The sequence below is a fragment of the Podarcis vaucheri genome (assembly GCF_965113315.1).
Source record: "Podarcis vaucheri genome assembly, chromosome: 7".
Taxonomy (NCBI): domain Eukaryota; kingdom Metazoa; phylum Chordata; class Lepidosauria; order Squamata; family Lacertidae; genus Podarcis; species Podarcis vaucheri.
Genome location: NC_138765.1, coordinates 47,317,233 through 47,344,192, shown reverse-complemented (window position 1 = coordinate 47,344,192; position 26,960 = coordinate 47,317,233). Strand labels below are relative to the sequence as shown.

Below are 26,960 nucleotides of genomic sequence, written 5' to 3'. Positions count from 1 at the left end.
GAAATACGTTTTAGAACAGGGTAGAAATACCTGTTTTTTGAAATACATTTTAGAACAGGGTAGAAAGCCCTTTCCAGCCAGAGGGCTGCAACCTTGTGGGGGCCGCTTGCCAATAGTGGGCAGGGCCAGAGGAGAAAAATGGGTGGGAGAATGAAGACTATTTTTTGCCCATTGTACAGTAGGCTATATCCCAGACACACAAATGTCAGGTGTTTCTTCACACACACAACTCTCCATCGAGAGAAGCAAGAGGTATGATTACAGTTCCAGATAGGCAACATCGCTTGAGGAGATGCCTGCTCCTTGTGATATTCGTAGAAATTGTTTATTCTACAACTCCTTTAAGCAGAACAGATGGCCACTTCTCAGACCAACAATTGAATGCAGACAAATCAGGCTGTGATCTGAATCTCTCTCCCCTCCCCACCTTAACTCTACCAACACGGCTTTTGTGATTAGTGAAGATTCCATCTCTTCCACAGCCCTGCTACACACGATGAAGGAGGCAATAGTTGGAGGTGGGAGCAAGCAGTTCGGCCCAGATCAGGCCCAAAGTCATTGGGTGATGGCAGTGAGACTGGCTGAATATCCAATGGGTTTCAGGCTAGCTCAGCCCCTCCCTGCCTCTAGTATGTCTCGTTTGGAGGCATTCCAACCTACCCAGTCCAAGGGGAATTTGGATTACTCCGCCTATCTCTCCAAAACCACAAACCACATGCACACACCAAACCAGCATAAGATTTCACCCTACTGTCTGTTCTGTCTAGCTAAAACCTCACTCCTCTCCTGTACCCAGGATGCAGGCATCCAGCCAGACAGATCCCCCCTCCTCCGCCAAAAGCCAGAGGTAATCCATCAAGGTTTTCATTGGACTGGAAAGGCCAACCCGATGAATCAAGCTCACAAGGAAGGGGCATCTGGTAAGCTGTTTGTCCCTCTTTTAGGCATCCTTAGGCTGTTCTTCAGTAGTGCTGTTTTGGGGGTTGGGTTCTCCATTAGGTTGTGGTTGAGACTCCCCTCTAGCAATGTCCCAAGACTGCAGATTTATTTACACTTACTGTATATGCAACCTGAGCCTACAATAGAGGGGTTCGCTGCATTAAGGGACTTGTTTCTCCCATAGCCACAGCTTTGGATTCAAACAGAAATTGGCCATGGCTATCTCTCTGGATTTCCAGCTTGTTGCTTTTTGCATTCAGGTTCTAGTTCACACAACTGCCAAACCTCCTCTCTAATCTAGAATGTTTAAAGGGAAAATATTCCACTAGACTGCCACTTCCAGTCATAAGTGAATCTCACCAAATGACAAATTAACCTCTTTATTTTATGGGAAATATTTTGCCACATCAAATTGTAAAACAAACAAACAATGACCCCAGTTTTAATATATTTAACACTATAACCCCAGTTTTAATAGATATAAGCACAGGTTTTGTAATACAACATATAGTGCTATAAGCAAGTCAAGGTGTCCTATGAAATGAATATATCTTGTATATTCTTTATTCCTTTTCCTTTCTTGCATTATATATATAGTAGCCAACCATTTCATCTGGATTTGGAGTGTTGCTGTACTGGATATTATCCAACTGTGGCTTGCTAGAGAGAATTTGAATTATTTTCTCTGTGACCTGCCCAGCTGTATTTTTCTCCTCCTTTGCTAACCATTGGGGTCTAGTGCATGATGAATCAGTGGATATCCTGCAAAAAGCTTACATCTGAAGTACTGAAAAGCAGGCCAGCATTCTTCTTCTGAAATTATTATCCAACCTGGGCAGTGTGTGTGTGTGTGGGGGGGGGTACAATGTAGAGGCATTTAAATGGTTGCCTACCATTGTCCCCATGTAACTGATAAAAATCTTTGTGTGCACTGTAGTGCTTTGGCAATCTATATAATCACTTATCTCTGACTTTCATGACAGATGTGTGCTTGTTTCAGCCCTAGTGATAGAGTTGGCAACTATGTTGGGCATTTTATACAATGAAATTTTCTTGGTGAGTGTGTGCTTATACTGCAAAACAATGGCGAAGCAAAGCAAGAATCTCAAGGATACTAACTGTGTGCTCTTCTAAGGAATACTTCACACAATAATATTATGATTCAAGCATGCTTTGTGTTCAGAAGTGCTTTTTCCCCTGGAAAGGACAAACTCATTTTTATACTTCCAGACATTCCCCCGCCCCATACTCAAGAAGGCCTTGCATTCTACTATATTCATATTTATCATATTCCTGAGAAAATAAGAGCCCACTGAATTAGATTAAAAAGTCCACCTAGGCCAGACAAATGCATCCAATAATCCCTCAATGTTGAATGCATAATACCTTCCCTTCACCTGGTGCTCCCTTATACTGCTTCTGAATCTGGACATATTTATACTGAAAATATTTTATTTTTCCTAATCAGGCATAGGCAAACTTGGCCCTCCAGATGTTTTGGGACCACAACTCCCATCATCCCTAGCTAACAGGACCAATGGTCAAGGATGATGGGAACTGTAGTCCCAAAACATCTGGAGGGCCGAGTGCCTCTGCTTGTTCTAAATCATTTCTATACCACTTCATTCATTCATTTATAAAAAGGAAAGCCTCAAAGCTGTTTACAAGCAAAATTAAATCATCAAATAAAGCACTACAAATTATTTTTTAAAGCATTCCATAGGTAGGTCAAATATTCAGCTGCCAGGTTGCTCACTGGAGGAAGACGGTTTGAGCATATTGTCCCGATCCTGGTCCAACTGCACTGGCTACCAGTTTGTATCTGGGCCCAATTCAAAGTGCTGGTTTTGACCTATAAAGCCTTAAATGGCTCAGGACCACAATACCTCAAGGACCGCCTCTTCCCATATGAACCTAACCAGTCCCTGAGATCATCTTCTGAGGCCCTTCTTCATGTGCCTGGTCCTCGAGAGGTCAGGAGGGGGGCAACATGAGAATGGGCCTTCTCCGCAGAGGCTCCCAGTTAATGGAATGCAGAGCAGAGCAGAGCTGCTGGAGCCTGCGCCTCACTTGGGGCTGGACTTTGGCAGTGGCAGCCATGGAGAGGTTCAGCTGGCTCATCCTCCTACCCAATATCAGTGGCTCTTCTGGAGACAGAAAGCGAGACATTCCTAGACTGAAACAGAAGCCAAAAAGGCTTCTGTGAATCTGGGATGTCCCTTTAAAATCAGGGGGTTAGAGGGTATGAACCCACCTACTAATAAGCCAGTAAGTTACTTCTGGACTTTTATATAGTGATACAGAGAAAAAGCTCTGAGGGACCTCCTAGGAAAAGGATATCCCCACCCTTCCAGCTTCTAAAGAGTTAGCAAACCCAACCACAAAAATAGTAGAACTGCAGCTATGTTGGAAGTGACCGTGTAAAATATGCTTGATTACTACTCTCTTGGACTAAAGGTCAGAGAAAAGTTTCAGAATACTTAAGAAACAATTATCTAAAGTTCAGATTTTCTGAAAGGAACAGAACTGGAAATTATATAGACAATTATCTAAAGTTCATTTTTTTTTTCCAAAGGAGGCAGTGGAAGGTTAAAAATTACCAGCTCTTTACTGTGGTATTCCCTCCACACTCTTGTATTTAGCTGTGGTGGAGTCAATATTATAAAACAGTGGGTGACTCCATTTTATGTTCTAATATGGGGAAGGGGAGATTCAGATGACAAGTCCAATGCTTGTTTTATCTATTCATATTAAATTATTTTTTTGAAAAGAAAAGTGCAGTATATTATAAGAACATTTGTTAGCATATGTAGAGAATTTCATTTAGCCCACATGTTTAGGTGAAGCAACCTAATTCAAATCACCCGGACTAATACATGCTTTATATTTTGTTTTAAATGTAGCTTCCATTTTTATGACTGGTTTTTTGGGGGGTGGGGGTGGGGGGTTGCTATTGTATATTGCCTTGAAATGATTGTATAGAAGGTTACTAATAATAGGATCAGAATGTAAATGTCTTTCAAATTATAAATATCACTGAATTTTGTGATATAATCCCCCTGCCCTGGCAAAAAGAACACACCAAAATGTGTAAAATAAATAAATACATACATATTTTAGAATAAATAATTTAGAGATGCATACATTGAGAGAAAAGTTTTACTTTGTGATGAGATACTATTGAAGTACACACACACACATCATCACAAGCACAGATGTGGTGGAATGGATTTATGAATAAAATGGCATTGGCATAGTCACGGAACAAAAGGAGAGTGATTCCTATGTTTGCTATAGTGATGTTATCAACACAGGTTGCTTTCTGCCTTTGTGAGCAAAGATAGCATAATGAGGTGAGGAGGGAAAACTGATGGTGGAGGAATAGCCAGATGCAAAGTGTGAGCCAGGGTTGAAGGTAGGGGTGAGGTTGGAAAGAAAATAACGACACCAGCTTCTTGGGTGGTGTCTTTTCTTTCTCTTACTGGGGACATATTAGGGAAACAGAAAGTCTTTGAATCTTGCAGATTCAGAGCCTCCCTTAATCACTTCAACACTCTCCCCCTCCCCGCCACCAACTGATGGGGATGTTATGGAGTGTTTCATGGCAACTACAAGGAAGCTGCCAGGGCAGACCTTATCTGTCTGTGGACCTTTTCTCCAGAACTGAGAGGAAGATCCCTAATTCCTCTAGGATGCCCTCTCAGTGATCATAGGATTGCAACAGGAATTGCTTATTGTTATTCATAACTAAAGCTTAAGGAAAGGAATCTCAAGAAAGGAGATTCCTGCTAAAAATTAGGAAGAACTTTCTAACGGTAAGAGCTGCTCAGAGGTGGAATGGACTACCTTGAAAGGTGGTGGACTCAACTTCATTAGAAGTTTTTAACCAGATCTCTCAGGGATTCTTTAGCTGTTATTCCTGGATTGTAGGGGGTTGAACTAGTTGGCTTTTGGAGACCTTTCAGACTCTACAGTTCTATGATTCTAGAAAACTGAGCTAACAGTTCTCAAAGAAACTTATTTTGCTTGAATTTTGCCTCCATTCACCTTTTTGGTAAGTTGCCAGTTTACCGCAAGGGGGAGGGTAGCTTACCTTTCTGTGCTCTGAATACTTTGAGAGGGGAAACATTGCTTCAGATATCAGTGTATGACCTTTCTTACATTGTACCTTGTTTTTAATTTGTTTTAAAAGAACATTGTGAATGGTATCATGCCTGAGTGGCCCAGATACTCAACCTCCAAAGAAAAGCAGACATTTATATTATATTATATTATATTATATTATATTATATTATATTATATTATATTAATTATATTATATTATATTATATTATATTATATTATATTATATTATATTATATTATATTATATTATATTATATTATATTATATTTAGTGTGGCAGAGACACAGGGAAGATGTTTTGTTGTGAGTCACTACTGATTACACAGGCATTGTCCAATAGGTCCTTCTGACACTTGCAGAATAACATTTCTTATGAGTGTTCACTATTCAGAACTCTTACTGGGGTGATACTATAGGGTATCACAATTTCCTGGAAATGAATAGGTTTAGTTTGTGTGCTTAAAACTATTATTCCCGCTATAACAGATAAACTGGGTGTGGGTGTGGGGGCAGCCTTTGGATTCTCTTTAGCAACTAACTGTCACCATTTGACATTTAGGTCCAATAAAACAATCTCCCAGAAAGAGGCATTGGCTGTCACATCATAGCTCACTAAATCTACGTTGCACAGTCATGTTGGTTTGACATGTGGCGTATTATGATATAAGAGGTGTAGGATGATTGGTGAGCTGCAGTTTTAAACCTTTTATTAAAAACAACAACAACAACAACTTACAGATATCTAATATGAAATTTGATAGCAGCCATTCATTTGGTTTCCAGAACACACACTGCAAATTTTTGATGTTCACGGAAAGCAGATCACTTTGAATTATCCATGAATGTGTCTGCACACATACAGCTTGGTTATCGTAAATCAGCCTCAAAATATCATAAAGCTGCATAATTTATTTACCGATTATTTTAATAAGCCTTCTGGCTGAACAGAACATTTTTGTCTTTATTGTTAGGCTTATGTAAAAATCTTTCTCGTAAAAAGAATATCGTGCATGATCTGCGTGACTTTGCTTTGTTGAACCTAAAGTACTCTGCAAAACATGTACTTCTCTCTGATCTGTTTGGGCGCCTAACTTTTTGTTTCTGCTTCTGTTGTTCAAAAAAGCAGTACCTCACTGAAGTACACCATAACGTTCTTTGCCTTAGTGATGCATTCAAGTGGACAAACATAAAAAGTGGTTACAGTTATAGAGTGAGACTCGTGTAATAAGCTATTTGTGAGGTGCAGATACAATTCAGGCAATATTAACCTTGAATCAGATTTGATTAATCTTCTTCCCCAATCCAATACAGTGCATGCAGGGGAGGAGGGAGTGCCGACCTGTTCACCATGCCTACATGTTGTTTCCAGCGTCCCCAGAGCCAACAGGGGATGCTAATTAACCCTAATTCTAATTTATCTATGCAGATTTTGTATTCGTCAAAATAATTTCTAACTACTTTAAGGTTTTCTCTATAATCACAAAGTATATTAATTTAGTGAAATAAATAAAATAATGGGAATACCATTGGGTAGAAGACAGTGACATAACCAGGTGATCTATGTACCTGCTCATTCCATGATACAGGCAATAACTGCTGGTCAGTGTTGCCATATAATCATAGAATTGTGGAATTGGAAAGGGCCCAAGGGTCATGTAGTCCAATCCCCTGCAATGGAGGAATCCTAACTAATCCATCCATGATAGATGGTCATCCAACCTCTGCTTAAAATTCTCCAAGGAAGGAGAGCCTACCCCCTTTCTTGGAAGTCTGTTCACGTATCAAACAGCTCTTACTGCCAGAAAGCTGAGTGGGCTCCAGCACCTCTTTTTCTAGAAAAATAGCACAGATTGGGTTGATGCCTCTTCATTAATGAACATTATGGACTGCAGTACTGTTGTTCTTTAGATATCATTGATTCTCCACTCAATGTAGTTTGACACACATGAATCAAAATAATCTGATCTCACCTTTGTTTGTATAGATGTTCTGTGGGTTTTTTCCATCGATAAAATTGAAATCATGCACTGTGACCTGTGATCGAGGAAGCCCCCAGTTCAAATCTCATTTCAGCCATTAGCTCATTAGTTGGCGGAATAACTTAGTTCCTATGCATGTACACAGAAGGCCCCCCAGATATAACTATTTTCATTTCATGTTGTCTAACTTTTCCCCATATGTAAAGAAATGTACTTCATCACAGCCCTTGAGATTTCCAGCTGCAAAGTTTCCAATTAAAAAACAACTTTCTTTCTGTTCAGAATTAACAAATCCAGCACAGATAATTTATAGTACAGTCTTTAATGCCATTAATGATTTGATCTTTCTAAGAACATTTTTAAAAAAATGAAAAGAAAGAGAAGGGCAGAAAAGTAGCTAGCTAGGTAGAAGGTTACACAGCAGGGAAATCTACAGATCTCTAAATATTAAAGGCAGTACTGTGATTTGAAGAAATATCAGGTACACACACAAAAGGGCACTTCAGTGTAAACTGACTCATGGACTTTAAAAGTTCTAAATTACAATTATGGTCTGATGCCAAGGCCCAGAACCATCAGGCAGAGTGAATCAATGGCTTCAAGCTGCAGATATTGAAGAACAAAAGCCACAACTCTGGGATGTCCTTCCTTAAATACCTCCCTGTCATTTCCTTTTATTGCCACACGCCGTCTTCTGCCCCCCCCCAAATCTGTTTCCCTGTCTCCAGTATGCTGGAGGATGCTCTCCCATCACCAGTCTTGAAGCTCTAACCACCAGTACAATTGAATTCTTTTACATGGAATGGGTAGGCCCACCATCTTGCTCTTTGCCTTGGAAAGCAATATGTCTTGTTTCAGACCTGCTAGGGTCCCCTGTTTACACACCTTTACTCACATGGGCTTGCTGTTTCCAAGACTGCTCTCATGCTAGTTCAAGTATGCATAAAGTATTCCACTCATATGATTCATTTTTATATCTGCTTGCATGCCACACGTTTTAAAAACCTCCCAAGGGCATGAAGTGTCATCCTTGTGATCTGTAAATGTTGGGACAACATTTTAGTGGCTAAATCTGGAATGCGGTGGGAGCCACTGAGGAGGAAGCAAAAGCCACACTAGTAAAAGCATGCTTTAAGAGGCCTAAGGCATACTTAATTACCAAATTAGAGCTTAGAGAGGCAATTCATGAATTAATTAATTAACCTCCAGTGTAGAGAAGGACGCTGGCAGGCAGAAGTTCTCCTCGGATTGGTTGTAAAAAGACAGACAGGTGGGAGCTAACTGAGGGCAGACTGAGGTTAGTGGGGCAGTGCCACCTTCACCCTAATAACCAGCCTCCACTGGTTTGTGATGTAATGATGTTGTTGATGTTGTTTTAAATCATATGCACATGAATGGCATAGATGGCAACTTAGCTTAGAACTCATAAGAATAGATCACAAAACAAAGTGTGCTATGTTTTGTGAACCAAGGGATTGTTAAGTAAATGACATGAAAAGCATAACAAAGGATCAGCAGGTTAATTGGGGAGATGAGTAGAGAGCACCCTCTCAAGCACCTGTTTCCAAGCTAATTCATGCAGTAGCATTGGTGTCTGCTCCTGTAGGAGCTGCCTGCTGTTTTCTGAGCTTCTAAGTTGTTGTTGTTGTTGTTTAAAAAAGCTCTCTACTGGGAGACAAAAGTAAACCAGATAAAGTGATTTTATTACTAAACAGGAAGGCTGGATTGCTTGAAAGTTTCAAATTGCAGAACTCAGAAAAGGAAGACTTCCATGGATAGCACCTTGCAACACTGAAGTAGCACTTAGTGTATGAATGTGAGAAGTGGTTATTTTCCATTCCACCACATGCAGCATAGTTTCTGTTGCACTATTGTCTTCTGCACAAAACTACATTATTCAACTCAATTTCCACTCTGGCAAAATTAAGTAAGTTACACAATTCATTAATTATGTGTACAGTGGTACCTCTGGTTATGAACACTTCTGGTTACGAATGCTTCAGGTTACGAGCTCCACTAACCCGGAAGTAGCTGCTCCTGGTTGCAAACTTTGCCCCAGGATGCGAACGGAAATCGTGCACCTCTGGCGCACGTACAGTGGGAGGCCCCATTAGCAAAAGCGCGGCTCAGGATAAGAACGGTTTCAGCTTAACAACGGACCTCCAGAACGAATTAAGTTCGTAACCAGAGGTACCACTGTATTACATAGCCTACTGATATGGAGAACTAAAGATAATAAAAATGAGAAGCAGAAAGAATCCAAAATTCACAGATTTGCCCACTCCTAATTAATCTTAATCTACTGGTTCAGTCACCTACCCTTAGCTTCTGGGGCTTGATTGGGATAAGACCTATGACCCAGGTGAAGCCCTGCAGAGAGAAAAACAGTTTGTGTGAGTTTGTATTGACTGGCCTAAATAATACTCAGAAATTTAATAATAGTTCTCAGAATTAAATAGGCTGTAAACCAGGCTGCATGCTAAGTGAATTTGAATAGAACTCTGTCTCTTAGAGACAAGATGGATCAGAGCTTACATACATAACTACTTAGGTGAGTTAGTGGAGGGAGTACTTTACATTAGCCCCTTCAGGTTATTGTACCAATAAAAAAATACAGCTGTTGTCAACAGAAAAAAAATGAATAATGTGTCATCCCATGAGTAACTTAACTGAATTCCATAACAAAACTGAACTGTTTCTCATGTATGTATCAGTTTTGCCTGGATCTTTCTTCCCATGTGGTCATTCCCTGTTTTCTTGACTTTTTAAAGTAAGATTTTATTAAGACCTTTTATAATACAATACAATAAAAAACAAACTAATCAAAACAAAAACAAAAAAGAGAAAAAGAATGCAGCGTCTTCTCTGGCAGTCCTCTCTCCCCCCTGGGAGCTTCTCTTTCTTCCCCCTCCCTGAGAAATTTTCTCTTCCCAGCCTTTCACACCAACCAGTGCCAGATTTACGTATGAGCTAAACAAACTATAGCTTAGGGCCCCACTCTACTGGGCCTCCCAAAAAAAATTAAAGGGAAAAAACTGGATGTACATTTTCAAAATCTAAGATAAAAAACAAATAAAATTGCTTTAGATACCTATTAGGGCCATAAATTACTATATAGCACATATTCAACACCTAAAACAGTGACAATTTGTTTTTGACAAAGGACAGCTGGACATATAAAGGGCCCCATTACCTTCAGTAGCTTAGGGCCTCATCAAACCTAAATCCGGTCCTGACACCAACCATCCATCGCCTTCATCTGTATGCAAACCCATCATTAACTATGAAGATTAAAAACAACAAACACAAAAAGCAGGAGAAAACAAAAGCAAGAACAAAGCAAAAAGAGGAAAGGAAAGATAACAAAGAGATTAAAAAATATATTAAAGGAGTAAAAAAAGAATTAGAAAGAAAGAGAAAGAAATGAGTAAAAACATTAAAATAAACAAACTGATATAAAATTATCAAAGCATTCTAGAAATAATGTTTTAGGAGGGATATATAGGTGAACCATGCATACTCATTACGTACTTTGGAAAGAATATAAATGTCAAACACATTGGATTGATTACAATAGCAGACTTGCAAAGTGAACAACAACCTTCCTTAAACCTTGGAGAGAGTCAGTGGCATGGTATCTAAATAAAAAACACCTGGAGTATCAGTATAAAGTTCAGGAAAACATACTTCTTCAAAAAGAAAATACGGTCTAAGTTCTTCTGGTAAGGAATTAATGAAAGAAATGAAGGGGATCCAGTCATCACAATATTTTTCTCTGGTAATGTCACCTCTGATTACTTTGCAATGTTGTGATAGTTCATCTACAAGCACAGCCTTCCAAACCCTATCATACCACTTTGTATAGTTAACAAATGATCACTTCTCCATAAGATTGTGTTTTCCATCCAGGCTGCTGTCAAGAAATGGATTGTTAATGGCTTAAAGAAAATCTATTTATTTGTTCCTTGAAAAAAAAATGATATCATGGCTAAGCCTGGATCTTTAACCACTGTAATATTCAAAAATTTAGAAATTTTAGAATTCCTGTGGAACACACCACTCCAAAATTTGCTTATGGTTTGATCCTGCCACCCAAAGTGGATGGAATGATTCTTGCACTTTTTCATTCCAGTAATTGATAAACAAGCTCCATTTCCCTACAAACTTTTCATTTATTAATCTGCCTTCTTTTACTCATTTTGTCAGTTTACCTTTGGAACCTTTTCCCACACCTTAAAAAAGGCATGTGACTATAGAAGGTGGTTTGAGATTTCCCCCAATTTTTGATTGTTTCCCATGATTTTAAACCCTTGGTGTTTAGTTAAACTTGCTACTTCTGGTCCTAACTACTATCACTGTGAGTCACATGGGGAATCATGGCTTGGAAGAAGAAGCCTTATCATAGCAGTAATTTCTAAAGGGAAAGACTAGAACCTCACTGTTCTAGTCTTCCTCTCTTATGGGGTGGGGCAAATCTGCCCAGTCTAAGTGGTGTGTGAGCAACATTTGTAATATGAAGGTAAGAGAAAAAAGAAAATGTTCTGAAAGCAATGCTAGGAGCAGCACAATGTATGCTCCAGTTCTGTAACTTTTTTCAATATTGTTATTGAAATATTGTTTTTTCAATATTGTTATTGTTTCAATATTGTTATTGTTTAACTTGAATACGAGAGTAATGGGAGAATGAATGATAAATGGAAGTTGGAATGATTAATGAATGGAATACTTAGACAACAGAAGCTGTTTATTGGACCTTTGCCCAGAACATTATTGTTCTTTCTTTAGGAAAACTGGGATCTCTTTTAGGTCTGGTGGAATATTATTTCTATTAACTAACTGTTGTTTTTTATTGGATAAATGTATCAAATGAATCTGAATCAGCATAAATCCAAGCACATCCATGGTAGCAGGATTCAAAATATTTTTTCTGAATAAGTAGTTTAAAACTTTGATGAATTGTTAAGTAAGCAAATGGGGAAAACCTTTAGGAAAACCAGGATCTGCTGTAGGTCTAGCAATACATTATTTCGATTAACTTCCTGCTACTTTTTATTTGAAGAAATGTATCAAATGAATCCAAATCAGCATAAACCCAAGGGCATCCATGGCAGCAGGATTCAAAATAGCCTTCTGAGTAAAGCAGTAAAGTACCCTGATGACTTGTTAAGTAAGCAAATAAATCAAACCTTGTTACATTTTTGAAGTGTTGCCTGGCATACACAGAACTGCTAATAAGAGGAGAGGGTTGGGTGGGATGCCGGGTGCCAGTAATCTAGGGTTACCTAATGTAATAGAAAAATCTCATACATCTTGCAGGAGAGTTGAATTCAGTAATTACCTGTGCGGTTCTTAGTTATTTGATTTACTGCTAACACACAGTGGGTGTCATTAAATAAAGCCAACATTTACCTCACTCCAGTGTCTGCAGCACTGCCTATATTTTTCCTAGTAAATGGAAGACAGGCCTCTGTAAATTCAGCAATTGTGGGAGTTAAATGGTGATCGTTTTAATGATGTCAACTGTGCCTAAGAACTGTGAAAAAGGTAACAAGTTTCACTATGCAAAAACAGAAGGAATGATTAGGCAGTCAACTGTATGTATGTTCAATTTCCATAGCGAAAGCTGTTGCATCAAAAGGCTCTCTGAGGGTTAAACTACCATTCTCATGATTCTTTGTGCTTTAAATGTGTTTTAATAGTGTCTTAAATGCATGATTTGGTTGCGATGACAACCCAATCCTCTGCTTGATGCAGGAAATCTATAGGTAGGGTATCCTCAGCAGATAAATGTTCACCTTTTGTTTGAAGACCACAAGTATGGGAACACCTGCCCTGCAGAAGTAATTGGTTCCATTGTCCAAACTGCTTTTACTACCATGATGTTTATCCTGACGTTCAGTTGAAACCTCCCAACTTTTATAGACACATTTTGGCTCTTAATCCCAACTCCCAAAAATGTGCTTTATGAAAACAATATAAATTCAACAAGCTTAACAGAAGACAGTTTTAAGACAGCCATAAAAGCATAATTAAGCTCACCTAAGAAAAGCAGGTAGCCAGACCCTCTAAGGATGGGGTTCATAACCTGAGTGTCACAACTTTAAAAGTCCTGTCTTGCAACCCAGTCAAGTGTACCTCAGGGCAGGAGTGGGGGTGGAAAAAAGCTTCTGTTGACAAAAAACAGTAGGTAGCCACAATCACATAGAAGGAGACAGTCCTTAATATATACCAGTCAGAGGTTCCTGCATAAAAACAACCTCTCTCTTCACCCACGCAAGGAAGAGACACTACCACTGTTCAAGGACCCATTTCAGCTGGACGAAATTGCTCAGTGAGTGTGCGGAGACGGCTCAGTGAATGTTGTGGCCTGGGAAGAGGGGGTGTAGAGAGAGTCCCAAGGGCCTGATAGAGGGGCTTGGAAGACTGCATTTGGCCTCTGGACCTGAGGTTCCCCATCCCTGCCAATTTCCAAAGAGCTCCAAATGAGGCTAAGTATGGTAAGGAGAAAAAAGAAGGCAGCACTGATGGTACACCAATTTTTTCACGTCACATACCATAAACTGGCAACACGAAGAAGCACTTTTGTAAAACTATGAAAATGAACACAAAATAAGGTAAGTAGATTTGGCTCGGTCCTCATCAAAGAAAGCCTTGCATTCTGCAGCCTTAATCTGAAATAGATTATCCCCTTCTTTTCCAGATAACACCCTTAACATTCTAACAAAGCATAATGGATTCAGCCGCCAGAAGCAAGAAGTCTATTTTCTACCTATCATAATCAGCGACAGTGGGAATCCCCCAATGAGCAGTACCAGTACCCTCACCATTAAGGTCTGTGGATGCAGCAACGAGGGTATTGCCCAGTCCTGCAATGCTGAAGCTTATGTGCTCCCTATTGGCCTCAGCATGGGAGCTTTAATAGCAATTCTAGCCTGCATCATTTTGCTGCTAGGTACGTATTCATTTACTGGTCAGAAAGACTTCCATATGGAAAAGGAGCATCTTTCAGCAGTTGAGCATATGCTTTACTTGCAAAAGCTCCCATTTTAAATTGATTGTGTCTCTAGTAGTAGACCCACTACTGAAGACCCTGGAAAGCCACTGCCAGTCATAGTAGACAATTGGAGCAGTGCTTTAAACATGAGTGAGATTCACATGTTTCTGGTTCATAAATTGCTAAACAATATAGACAAACTTTTCTGGAAGAAAAGGATATGGCAGTGAAAGAGGTAAGTGGCTAGTAGATTCATTGAAATCAATAGCTTAGGTCCATTATTTGAAAAAGGATCTACCCTTAGTAAACTTGGGCAACATCGAATATTCCCAGAAGCCAAGGGTAGTCAACATGATCCACTCCAGATGTCTTGGAGAAAACTCTCATTATCTTTGACTATTCACCATACTGACTAGGGTTGATGTGAGTTCCCGCCTAGCATCATTTGGAGTGCGCCATGTTGACTACTCCTGCTATAGACCAACTCTTCACAAATGGTGACCTAGTGAAATTATCACAGTCTATGGGGTATCCATTGAGGCCTGCCAAACGGAAGATGACTCCTCTGTTTTTCCTTAGCTAGTCAGCCAGACTCGAAAGTTTGGATAGGTTACTATACGTCGTTGGAGGGTTACATTCTGTATGATTAGTAGAACATTGTGCAAGGTCTCATGGGCAGTAAACTTGTACAGTACCCAAGTGCTTAGAACACAATTACAGTCAAAACACAGATAATTAGATCACCTGACACATTTTCTGTTTACATTTGAATACTTGTGAAGGCATCTAATTTTTACTGGAGCAGCAACATTGGTGGAGAGCATGTTCAACTCATTTCCTCATGCTTTCCCCCATCAATATCAAGTCTTCATTAAAGTTGCTGTTAGCTCCCCTGAAGGGTAGAGACTAAAGCCTAATACAAACACTGCTACTACTACTATTACTACTACCCCCCACTGCTGCAGGGCAGTGCTCCCCTCATCCCCGATGATACTCAAGGGCATGCAGTACTGACACCTCTTTTTTTGGGGGGGGGTTTAAAAATGTGAATACTTACTGTAACAACTTCAAGGTGAGAACTGGCACCTGTTTTTTTCTAGGAAAAAAACACTGTTGCAGGTCTAATAGCAACTTTTTTTGGGTGGTATCCAAAGTAGGAATGGGGTGGGAATTCAATTCAGTTAGCATTTAAATGTGAATTTGCACTTTCCAAAACAGTATGCAAACTGAAGCACCTGTCAAAATCTACACTTCTCCAAATTTTGCAATGTAGTTCTCCAACCAAGTCATGGGGCCCAGAATATGTATACAGTGGATGCTTGGGTTGCAAATGTGATCCATGCAGGAAGCACGTTCGCAACCCACAGCGTCCGCAACCCGCAGCACCGCGTCTGCACATGCATGGGTTGTGATTCTGCACATGCGCAAACGCCAAGACCCAGAAGTAACCCATTTTGGTACTTCCGGGTTTGGCGCGGTGCACAACCCGAAATCATGCAACCCGAAGCGTCTGTAACCTGAGGTACGAATGTACTAGAGTAAATTGTTGCATATAAATACATATATTTGTGGAAATAAGATACACAAATATATTCTATTGGGGAAATTACTTTGCAAAAATGTTTATATTCTGGAAATTCCATTAAAAATGTGTTTTCATAGCTAAGTAATGCTCTTTTCATCACACATGAGAGAAGATGTCAATGACAGCAAAGCTCCCTCACAATGAGCTATTACCTAGCAGATGGGGTGTTAAAACATCCTGTGGATTGATTATTGTGTTCACATATATGTGCTTACATATTGGGATTGTTAGAAACAGATTTGTAATGGAAGCAATTGATGAATATTTGCAACAATATTACTATTAGCTGTAGTGGTTGTAGTAGTAGTGATAGTAATGATAGTAAAATACTTCACAAATAAACACATTGGACAATAGCCTTGAATATTTAGTGGATTTATTGAAATGTATACTAAACTCAAAAAGGTAGAATTTAGTTACTAATTTAGTTACCTTTCACCCTACATGTACACAACATACAAGCTGTTGGTTTTGTGTTCTGTATTTGTTTAAAAGTATAAAATACTTAGTGTTATAATAAAATGCAGAATTCCTTGGATGCCTAGATACAAGTACTCTTTGGTGAGAGGGCCCCAGCAGAGATTTTAAAATGGCAAAACATGCAGCAAAGTAAAGTATGGAAATATAGGCTGTTGGACCTTCTAAATATCCCCTTCTAAATTGCATCCAAAGTTTCCCACTTCCCTTAGCATAGAAAGAGATTACATGTTTAGTAAGTTAAAATTTGTTTACTTACAAACACTTTGTCAGGTTCATGTGCTTTTTTGTACAGCAGCAAGAAAACACAGGCAGTTTAACTTAGGTTCCAAATGGTAAATGCTGCTGAATTATCTGCATAGAAACACAAAGATGGCCTGCTTAAGCCATGTAGTTTAAATCTGGCACATCCAGCTTAGATCTCCTTACTGGTAGGGTCCAGTGGTGGAATGGTTTTCACCCTCTGAGGAAATATTTTGCTTGCGTTAAGAACTGCTTTCAAAGGTTGATCAGCTTGTGTTATTTCCTTTACAGTCATTGTGGTGCTGTTTGTGACACTGAGGAGACATAAAAATGAGCCTCTTATTATCAAAGACGATGAAGATGTGAGGGAAAACATCATCCGTTACGATGACGAAGGAGGTGGCGAAGAAGATACGGAAGCATTTGACATTGCAACTTTACAAAACCCTGATGGAATAAATGGATTTTTGCCCCGCAAGGATATTAAACCCGATCTTCAATTTATGCCGAGGCAGGGACTGGCACCTGTTCCTAATGGTGTTGATGTTGATGAATTTATCAATGTAAGGCTCCATGAAGCTGATAATGACCCTACAGCTCCTCCATATGACTCGATTCAGATTTATGGGTATGAGGGGAGAGGCTCAGTAGCTGGTTCTCTAAGTTCCTTAGAGTCTTCAACATCAGACTCAGATCAGAATTTTGACTACCTCAGCGAATGGGGACCCCGTTTTAAAAGACTCGGGGAACTTTACTCAGTGGGCGAAAGTGACAAAGAAACTTGACAGTGGATTACAAACTTTTATTTTTTTCACTCTTGACTTAAGCGATCATGTAATATTTTAGGGCCACTGCTGTTAGTTATGACTAATGTGGCTTTTTGTTTAGGGGCAACTTTAGTGCCAGTCATCTTATAAAATCAACTACATTGTAATGTTGAACCAAAAAAGTACATAAATCAAAAGTATATGTTAGGAGGTCTGAGTCTTGTGGAGTGTGAAGTTAAGTATGTAGAGTGTCTAGAAGTCTTTGGATATTCTATATTCACATGACCACTCTGAAGATGGAGGTTTGGATCTTTGATCACCTTCAGTACGTGAAAGGAAAGGAAATGGAGAAGATAGGTGCTTTTCTACATAATGGACCTCTATGGATTTTTGCTTATGAAGAGCATCTTCTGATAGTCCATTGAAAGCTAATGGTTTGCTTCCACATTGCCAACAAAGATTCCACCACAAAAACAGGAAAAAAAGAATGTTAAAAGCAATATCTGGTCTTCTTTGCAATGCTGAATTTTTAAGAAAAGCATTGATAAAGTCCCTTTTGGCCTCAACTGTGCAGTGACTGTAAGTTGTACATAGGGTAATTCTTGGCCACAAAAACCACAGACTGAATATCATCTTCAAACATTGTGTCAAGCCTTAAAATATTCACATGTTCTTAATCTATTCCAGTGAGAGGATTCAAAATCCACCATTGTGCAAATGTTCAAGTGGAGAAGAGACTAAAGTTCTCTACTTTTCAAACAAAATGGATTGTTTTCTAGAAGAATCACTCATTTCATCTACTTTGTCTTCTATAAGAAAAAGGAGGGAAATATGTGAAAGAAGATGGACTCATATACAAAAGCTGGTTTTATTGCTAAAGAACAAATTTATTTGTTTAATCCTTGAAATAAATATTTTATTGATGTCCATTACTACTTTTATTTATTAAGATTGATTATTGGTAAGAGTATAAGAGAAGGGAAATGTCAAAATTGTATCCATTAATAAAAGGTTAGAATTCTTTGTTCTATATATATATCTATATAAAATGAATGTTAAATGAAATGTACATTTTGAAAAACAAACACAAGAGATATTAGCAGTGGAGGAGTTGCAAGGGAATGGTAGCAGGGTGAGGGTGTTTCTGGAAGAAATTAACATTGGACCATTTTATATTTTCTTCATAAACCAAGAACTGGTGTTTTAGTACAAGCACAAGCAACTGGAAGCAAACTGGTTCATGTGAATATTTACAAAAAACAAAACAAAGACATTTAAAATTCCACACATTTCACCATAAAGTCACACATGCTTATAGTTATCCACTATACTAGAAGATCCGGTGTGTACATAATTTTCCTGCTTATGTTTTTAGCTTTTCTTATTTTCTAGAATATTCATGGTTATGCACAGGGATCTTGCTCACAAAGAAAGCAGCACTTAGTAGCTGTTGACATCCTCAATTTGTAATGAAAACTGACTATTTAGAAGTAGCAATTGTATAATAAAACTAAGTATTACATGCAATTCATTTTTACTTTTTTTCTACTTTTGTTTTGATGCAATTGTTTTCTTTATTTACTCCATGTATTGTATTCAGAAGACAAAAAACAACCAACAACTCCTGTATTGTTTCCTACTTTGTGGAAATATATTTTTATAAATACCTTCTTTGTGATCACCGTTTCTTTTCAGTTTTGCCTGCATCTTACAGAGACACATCATCAGCGTGTAAATAGATGAATCCTCTGAGAGCTGCAATTCGTTCTAAGGCTTTTAAATAATCAATGTGTTATTTAACTCAGAACCATTCCATGATTCTCCCTGTTTATTAAAAGCAGGTTGAGTCAGTCATGAATGGAAAAGAGAAATATTCTGGAGGCAATTGGTCCCTCCCTACTTGGGTCTGTATGGGTTTCAATGGAACCCAATGCATAATGTGAAAGAGTCCTTGCATCCCTAACCATTAGCAGATAGGAAGGTGAGTTTGTGACTGACCTCCCTTCGAACTAGTCACTGGGATGGAGGGTAGAGGAGTTAGGTGGCACCAAGGTCATGGCAGCCTAAATACATCTGCAAGAGCACTGGATTGGCTCTGTCTGTGCATTTGCGCCATGCCAACCTCACCACTGCCTCTGCTCTCTCCCTCTCTGTCCTGTGACTCAGCTGAAGGGAGATCAGGTAAGTGGCACAGCCCCATCTGTGACTGCACCTAGCACATGATGAATGTAGGCAAAACTATCTTCAATCAAATATTGAAAACAAGCAAACATCACCATATTAGTTCAGGGTGCGTGTAGGTGTGTGAGAATCAAAATGTGCATTTCTGGAAGTGAGTTTTCAGAAATCATTGTGTAGAATAAATGCAGATCCTTTCACCAGTTTTCAGAAGGCAATCATATGCTTTTATTATTATTATTTCAATCCAAAGTTACATCAAAAGAGATTTCATTTCATGCCAGTTTTAGACTGTTGAAAATGTAGTTGAATTTGGGAAATCATGTCTCACTTCTAATCTGCAAATGTTATTGTGGTTGGTGTTATTCACTCTGACATCAATAATTTTCAAAGGGTTGTGTACTCAATATCTCATGTTGGTTCCATTTTACTGTCACGGAACAGAGGTTCAGTTACAAAAGAGTCAAGGTGGTGCTGTGGATTGACTATTGGACAAATGCCATCAAGTAATCTGTGGGGTTGATCTCAACCAAACTTTAAGGGGCTGAGTTACGTCAAGTCATACCATTTGTCCAGCTAGCTTAAAACTGACAATATTGACTGGAAGCATATCTTTAGAGAGTTGGAAATTCATTCATTCTGCTACAACCCAATGCACACTTACCATGGAAAGAGTCAAAATCAATACAGTGGACCATGCATAGTACAATGTATACTACAATTGTACTAGAATTCTAATAACAATATTTTTTACAAAAATATCCATCCATTTTGAGGACACAACTAGACATAGCATTGATGATGCTCCAATTGTATGTAGGGGTGTGTGTAAAGTTAATATTAGTGAAGGGGAAGGCCACATTAGGTATCCAAATGGTACCTCAAAGGGAGGTGATGGTTTCAGTTTGGGAAATGGATCAGGAATGGCAAAAGTATAAAAGCATGAACTCTCCTTCTCAGATGAAGTCCTGATTCAAGTCTCTCCCTTCACACTCATCCACATGGTTGCTACAAATTTGATCTCAGATTTCCAGAATTATGTGTGGTTTGTCTCTAAATCTGTAGCCCTTTCAGTGAACATGTGAGGGCTTAAACCGTGTAGGAGGTACAGAGGCACTCATCTTGGTTTCATTCCCAATCTTCCCAAGTGTGTTCATCCTGCACCTTCTTCTCTTTACCGTCACACATTCAGTGTGGAGATCTGAAGGAGAATTATATGTTCTGTTGAATGGGGTTAGAATCCTTCTCACATGGTTCAAGGTTTCCAATCAAAGGGAGGGTTGTAACTATTCAGCTGAACATAGGATCACACCAGAGACCTTAATGCTCAACTTGTGAAGGCCAGAAGATGGGGCAGCTTGGAGTGCATGGAGATCAGTGACAGACTTTGGGCACTAAAATTTCAGTGGCACCCCGTATGATGCTACACTTTGCTCTACAGCATTTTTGTGGTATGGCACCCAATGAGGCTGAACCTGTTGTGTTACCCTAAAACCACCTCTGTGGAGATATTGAGGATAAAAATGGTGGGGTCAGTACTCTTACAGCCCCTATTTTGTTTCAGCCCCCACATGTTCACCCAAACACCTGAATACAGTTACAGTGACACTGATACTGATACTGCTTCTGTTGTAGCACAGCTAGATTTAATGACTGCAGCCTGCAAACAACTGATATGCTAACACCACTTCTACATGCTTGTAAAGGTTTTGATCAAATTAATGAAGTCTCATGTTTATTGAAACTGTATTCACTGGTTCCATCTTTGAATAACTTTTACACAGCTCTTGCCTTCTAATCACAAACTGAACAGGGAAATTAATTTAAAGAATGGAAAACAGCCTTCATGAACATTTCAAAATGAAGCTGAATGGAGGCATATTGTTGCAGATTCCATGAAGAGTTGAACATCTTCTTGCAAGAAGCTCTATTAATCAGCTGCTCAAGGTGGAAAAGGTTTCATTTAGTTCAATTTTAAGTTGCATCATTCTGAGGGTTTTGGATTGTTAATGTGAACGTAAATCAAAAGCCAGATATAAAAAGCATCAAAATTATCACTAAACTGTAGAATAGCATAATCTTCAAGATAGATATTTCCCTTATTCATGCATAACTTAGATTATAATGCTGTGGCTAGACTGTTGGTGGGGGTCAGACTACTGCCAGTATCTAACACTAGTGCTTAACAGCTTGCACTGGCTGTTCATATGTTACCAGTCCAACTTCAAGGTTCTTGTAGTAATTTACAAGGCCCTCAAAATCTTGGCATTGGGCTTCCTTAATATCCCTGCCCAAACAATGAGATTTTAGGGTCTCCCAAATGCAGACTGGACAACCTACATCCTCCAGAAGCTATTCATTCAGTATTGTGGGCCCAATTCTGTGGAACTCTCTCCCAGCAGAAATCAGACAGGCCCGCTCGCTCCCTGTTGGATTTCCAACACCTGATTAAGACCTTTCTTTTAAAGCACACATTTTAACGTTTTAAGGAAGCTTTCATTCTTTTATTATTATTTTAATTGATTTTATCCATGGCATGGATTTTATTATTTTTATGTACACCAACTGGAATCCTTGGTACATAAGTGGTATATAAATACCTAACATAGATATAGATGATATAGATATAGATATAGATATAGATATAGATAGAGAGATGATAGAGACAGACAGACAGACAGACTGAATGTAGGAATTCTAATCTGGAAAGAACTCCTAGTGCATGAGCAATTGCTAACATATGATGATCTGCATGATCAGGACAATTGTGCAGGTAACATACTTGTGCCAACAGTTCCTTCCATTGAGGGATTTATTTGCAGATAGCTATATGAAACATGTAGTGGTCAGAGGAAGAGTGATGAGATGTTTCAGACAGGGCTGAAAGTTTGCTCTGTTTCCAGATGAAATACAACAACACCCTACATCAGGGTGAAGTATGGGGCCATGCATGCTATTCCTGTCCCCATTGTAACTGTGAGCACTGGTCCCACCTATACCACCCCAACCTTCTTGTATTGATCTGGAAGGTCTGAAGGGGCATTGTAAATGCATTCAGATAAGTGATCTTAGAATTGTCCCCATGATTGGGAACTCCACATCCTCTTTACACTTTATTTCCATGTGATTTGGAACACTGCCTGAATAGGACTATGTGTATTGAAATTTTTGCAAGTAAGCAACTCGTATTCTGTCAGGGGGTCTTGTTATCTCATGATGGGAAAGTCAGTTTGGACATTTGTGAATTATGTAAATACAAAACATCCAATACAAACCTTCTTGTCCAATTTCTCCTGCTCCTTATCACATCTAGCTGTTCACTATAGTGGGGACTGAGAGGGATTCCCCCCCCCCTTTTCTGTGATTGCCTGACGGGGGGACATTTTTTGCCTACTCCATACTGTATTGCCTATAGAAGCAGTTAGTGATGGGAGCTGAATAATTAGGTTGGTTGGTAGTAGTCACCTTGCGTCTGTGTGCAGAAAAGAGGAGAGCACGACAAAGATAGTGAGTACCCCATGGCCCTTTTCAGGTGAATAGCAAGTCTGTTGCTTGTATCATAGAATCATAGAGTTGGAAGAGACCACAAGGGCCATCGAGTCCAACCCCCTGCCAAGCAGGAAACACCATCAGAGCACTCCTGACATATGGTTGTCAAGCCTCTGCTTAAAGACCTCCAAAGTAGGAGACTCCACCACACTCCTTGGCAGCAAATTCCACTGTCAAACAGCTCTTACTGTCAGGAAGTTCTTCCTAATGTTTAGGTGGAATCTTCTTTCTTGTAGTTTGGATCCATTGCTCCGTGTCCGCTTCTCAGGAGCAGCAGAAAACAACCTTTCTCCCTCCTCTATATGAAATCCTTTTATATATTTGAACATGGCTATCATATCACCCCTTAACCTCCTCTTCTCCAGGCTAAACATGCCCAGCTCCCTTAGCCGTTCCTCATAAGGCATCGTTTCCAGGCCTTTGACCATTTTGGTTGCCCTCCTCTGGACACGTTCCAGTTTGTCAGTGTAATTTGCTTGTATGAAGCAGGATGAAGCAATTTCTCTTCTTGCCCACCCCTTGCCCCCACTATTTCACTCCAGTTTGTCCATGCCCATGTCGCTGCTACAGCAGCCACAGTGCCCTTGCCCTCTCCACTAATTCTGCACCCTTGCCGACGCCACTGTATCATGGGGGGCATCAACAGTACAATTGCAGGTGAAGGTGCAGTTGTGGCATGACTGGCAGCAGCGCAGGTGTGTGGAGGGGGCTTGCAGGGTGGTGGTGTGGGAGAGAGGGCTGTCGTGGCAGGGCATTTTGCCTGCAGTGGCAAAATGTCCCAGGTGCCCCTGGTGAACTGTGATTACAGAGACTTGCACACAGTGCTGTGGGATCCATATGGCAGATTAAACTGTGTCACTCAGTTGGACAGGTGGGGTTCTGAAGGGATGTGGGTCACAAAGGACTGCCACCATCACCTGAAGTGGTGTGGCAGGGGGAAAGAGATGGAATCAAAACCAGCCTGAGTCACTTCAGGGTAGGGCTCACACATTGATGACAGGCTTATGTGGCTGGTAGTGGAATTGCCAAGTTATGGTAGTGGAGTTTCCAAGTTATAATTAATATAGTGGCCCCAGGTAAACCGCAAACTTTGCGACTGCATTTCCCTGGCCATTGGCCATTAGCCATGCTGGAGCTGACAGAGTCCAGCAACATCTGGATGGCCACGGGTACCTTGCTCTTCTCGGAAAACACCTGATATTCTCACTCCCTAACACACACCCCTCCCTTGATATGTTTTGCCTTAGCGGATGAAACTTGGGGGATATCTGATTTATGCCACTGTTAAGGCACAAAATATGACTCTTCCATTATATAGATCAAATTACTGTTCATGGTCACACAGGAATTTAAGCCAAGTAACTCCTGTGTGTGTTATATTCCTCCGTGTAGCCCCTAACAGGTTCCTTTGTAGAGAAACTCTCAAACATATGACCTTCTGATTGCCTTTTTGATTGAAAATGTCAACAGAGACCACAGCAGTACATCCAGTAATAAGATTCCTCCCTTAAAAAATCTTATTGCCTGCACTGTAGGAGAGTTAAAGCATGACAGAAATCTCATCGATGTCAGTCAAAAAGATACTGATAGCCAGGATCAGTGGGTGTTGCTTTAAATCATGCATTTTTTTGGTATAGCTTTCAAACACAAATATAACAATGGAAAAAGTGAAAGTGAGGGGAAACTAAACTAATTGGTAATTCTATCCCTAGTAAAAGATAAGATAGCAACATACAGTATTACACAGCAAACTGACTGGAATTTGCAAACAGCCTGCCAAAGGAAGGGAGTTGTTGCAGCAGGTGCATATATATTTGGGCATCATTTGAGCCATGTTGCAATAGCTTTGGATTGCTACAGGTCACATTGCATGGCTCAGAGCGATCTGAGGCTGCCAGGGAGTGGGGTGTTGGAAGGAGAGACAGGTGTGGATTGGAAAAAGGAGAATATGCAAAAAGAAGGGACAACATAGGAATGGGGTTGGGTGCCTTCCCCACCAGACCTCACCTTCATGAACATTCATCAGCATTTGAGTGTAAAATTCTTCTAATAAACATATTTCTGTGCAGTTTTAACTAATGTGCACCTTTTGGAAGCAATTTTCCCTAATACAGTGCAATTTTAATGTTATTTTCACTAATATCTTCATTTTTATGCAAACTTTCCCCTAATATATATATATTTGAAAACATGATTTGCTTGGGGAACAGCACCAGCAAATTCAGGAAAGGGTGAATTTCAAAGGATAGGTGTTTTGCTTTGCGTATTGTTTCAGAAAATGAACATTTGATAGATTCAGCTTTAAATGCATACTGAATCCAATTTTCCCCATCCCTACCTGCACTTCTCCCCAAAGGAGCCCAGATAGGGATCAAAGAGACTCTTGTCTGAAACCCTGGATGGTTGCTGCCAATCAGTGTGGACAATACTGATCTAAATGGGCCAATAGTCTAAACCAGCTTCCTATGTGTCTAACCCTTGGTCATCTCATATTTAAAATAAGATCGAAGTTTTCAGTACTTCCACCTTCCCCTAAGGAGTTCGCTAATTGTCTCAGGATGTTTTCATTTTACCTTCCTAAATCTGCATAATTTGTATGGCTTTAAAAAAGTGGCTTACCGGTATATCTAATGGAAACAACAGTAGGAAGGTTACAATAAAACAATTATTCACAGTGGAACTCGATTGACACAATTCATCACTGCATTAGGTGCCTTTACAGCCAATGAAATCATATTGAGTATGTTGGATCATGGCCAGAGTTTATCTGTAAAATGGAAATCTATTCTCAGAAAATGATAGGGAATATATGCTACTCAGCTAGCTGACTGACAAACATTTGCAGGTATTATACCAGCCCAGGAAAGTATAGAGCCCCGCCTCCAAAATATTAATTTTCCATCTTAGAGAGCCTTCAATAATGGGCAAAATGCCTTAGAAAATTGAAGCTTTGTGTGAAGAAAAGAAAGAGCATTCACCATGCTTCGAGTCCGCTTTCATAATGTTGCAGGTGTCATTAGTAGCAGACCTGGTATTGATGGAATGAAGAGGTAGGAGTCTTTCCAAAATCCATGGTTTAGATAAGCTGGATGCATATTATTTCTGCATGTGTACACTATTTGTGCATGATAATATCCTGGCTTTGTGAAAGGTGGAAACCAATTTAGCTTGCTGCATAATTCACCATGATGGGTTTTGTAATCACACTGCAAAATGAGTCGAGCTGTTCTATTATACGATACCGATAGAGGATGGAGTGCTGGAGAACTAGGCCTACTCCAAACACTGGCATAGGATTCTCAATGAGAAATTATAAAAGCATTGACAGTTGCTTTTGTGGAACTGCAACTAAGACATCTTCCAAACGGCTTAATAAAGGCAAACTGAACCATTCAGCGTCTGGCAGCAGCTTGGGAAATGGGCTCATTAACATTTCAGTCCATCCATTCCTAAGGCTGCTTTCACTAGTGATCATAAAGGGGGCTCCCTCCACTCCCCCCTACTGTATCATTGCAGGGCTTAACTTGTGAATATAGCTAATGCTGCACATTGTATGGGAAATTGTCCCACCCCCCCTTTTTAAAAAGAACACTGAGCATTTTATTTGCATGACTAGCTAATTCTGGGTTATAGCCAACTAGTATGTTTCACTTAGAATCATAGAATCATAGAATCATAGAGTTGGAAGAGACCACAAGGGCCATCGAGTCCAACCCCCTGCCAAGCAGGAAACACCATCAGAGCACTCCTGACATATGGTTGTCAAGCCTCTGCTTAAAGACCTCCAAAGTAGGAGACTCCACCACACTCCTTGGCAGCAAATTCCACTGTCGAACAGCTCTTACTGTCAGGAAGTTCTTCCTAATGTTTAGGTGGAATCTTCTTTCTTGTAGTTTGGATCCATTGCTCCGTGTCCGCTTCTCCGGAGCAGCAGAAAACAACCTTTCTCCCTCCTCTATGTGACATCCTTTTATATATTTGAACATGGCTATCATATCACCCCTTAACCTCCTCTTCTCCAGGCTAAACATGCCCAGCTCCCTTAGCCGTTCCTCATAAGGCATCGTTTCCAGGCCTTTGACCATTTTGGTTGCCCTCCTCTGGACACGTTCCAGTTTGTCAGTGT

At 39.8% G+C, this 26,960-nt stretch overlaps 1 protein-coding gene and 1 long non-coding RNA gene across 8 annotated transcripts in view; both read left to right on the top strand.

The window, feature by feature from the left end:
- The window catches only part of CDH8 (cadherin 8), a 250,914-nt gene extending 232,140 nt beyond the window's left edge, over positions 1-18,774 (top strand). For 6 of the 7 annotated variants that reach the window (XM_082232293.1, XM_082232294.1, XM_082232296.1 and 3 more), the window contains 2 exons: positions 13,742-13,993; positions 16,632-18,774. In XM_082232293.1, the coding sequence (XP_082088419.1) occupies positions 13,742-13,993; positions 16,632-17,125 (746 nt within the window). In that variant the 3' untranslated portion in view covers positions 17,126-18,774. Of the gene's footprint in view, positions 1-796; positions 921-13,741; positions 13,994-16,631 lie in introns of those variants that run through there. The other variant, XM_082232298.1, reaches the window with a different exon arrangement.
- Positions 1-26,960, top strand: part of LOC309537523 — a 940,942-nt gene that overhangs the window by 875,642 nt on the left and 38,340 nt on the right. The window lies entirely within an intron of this gene.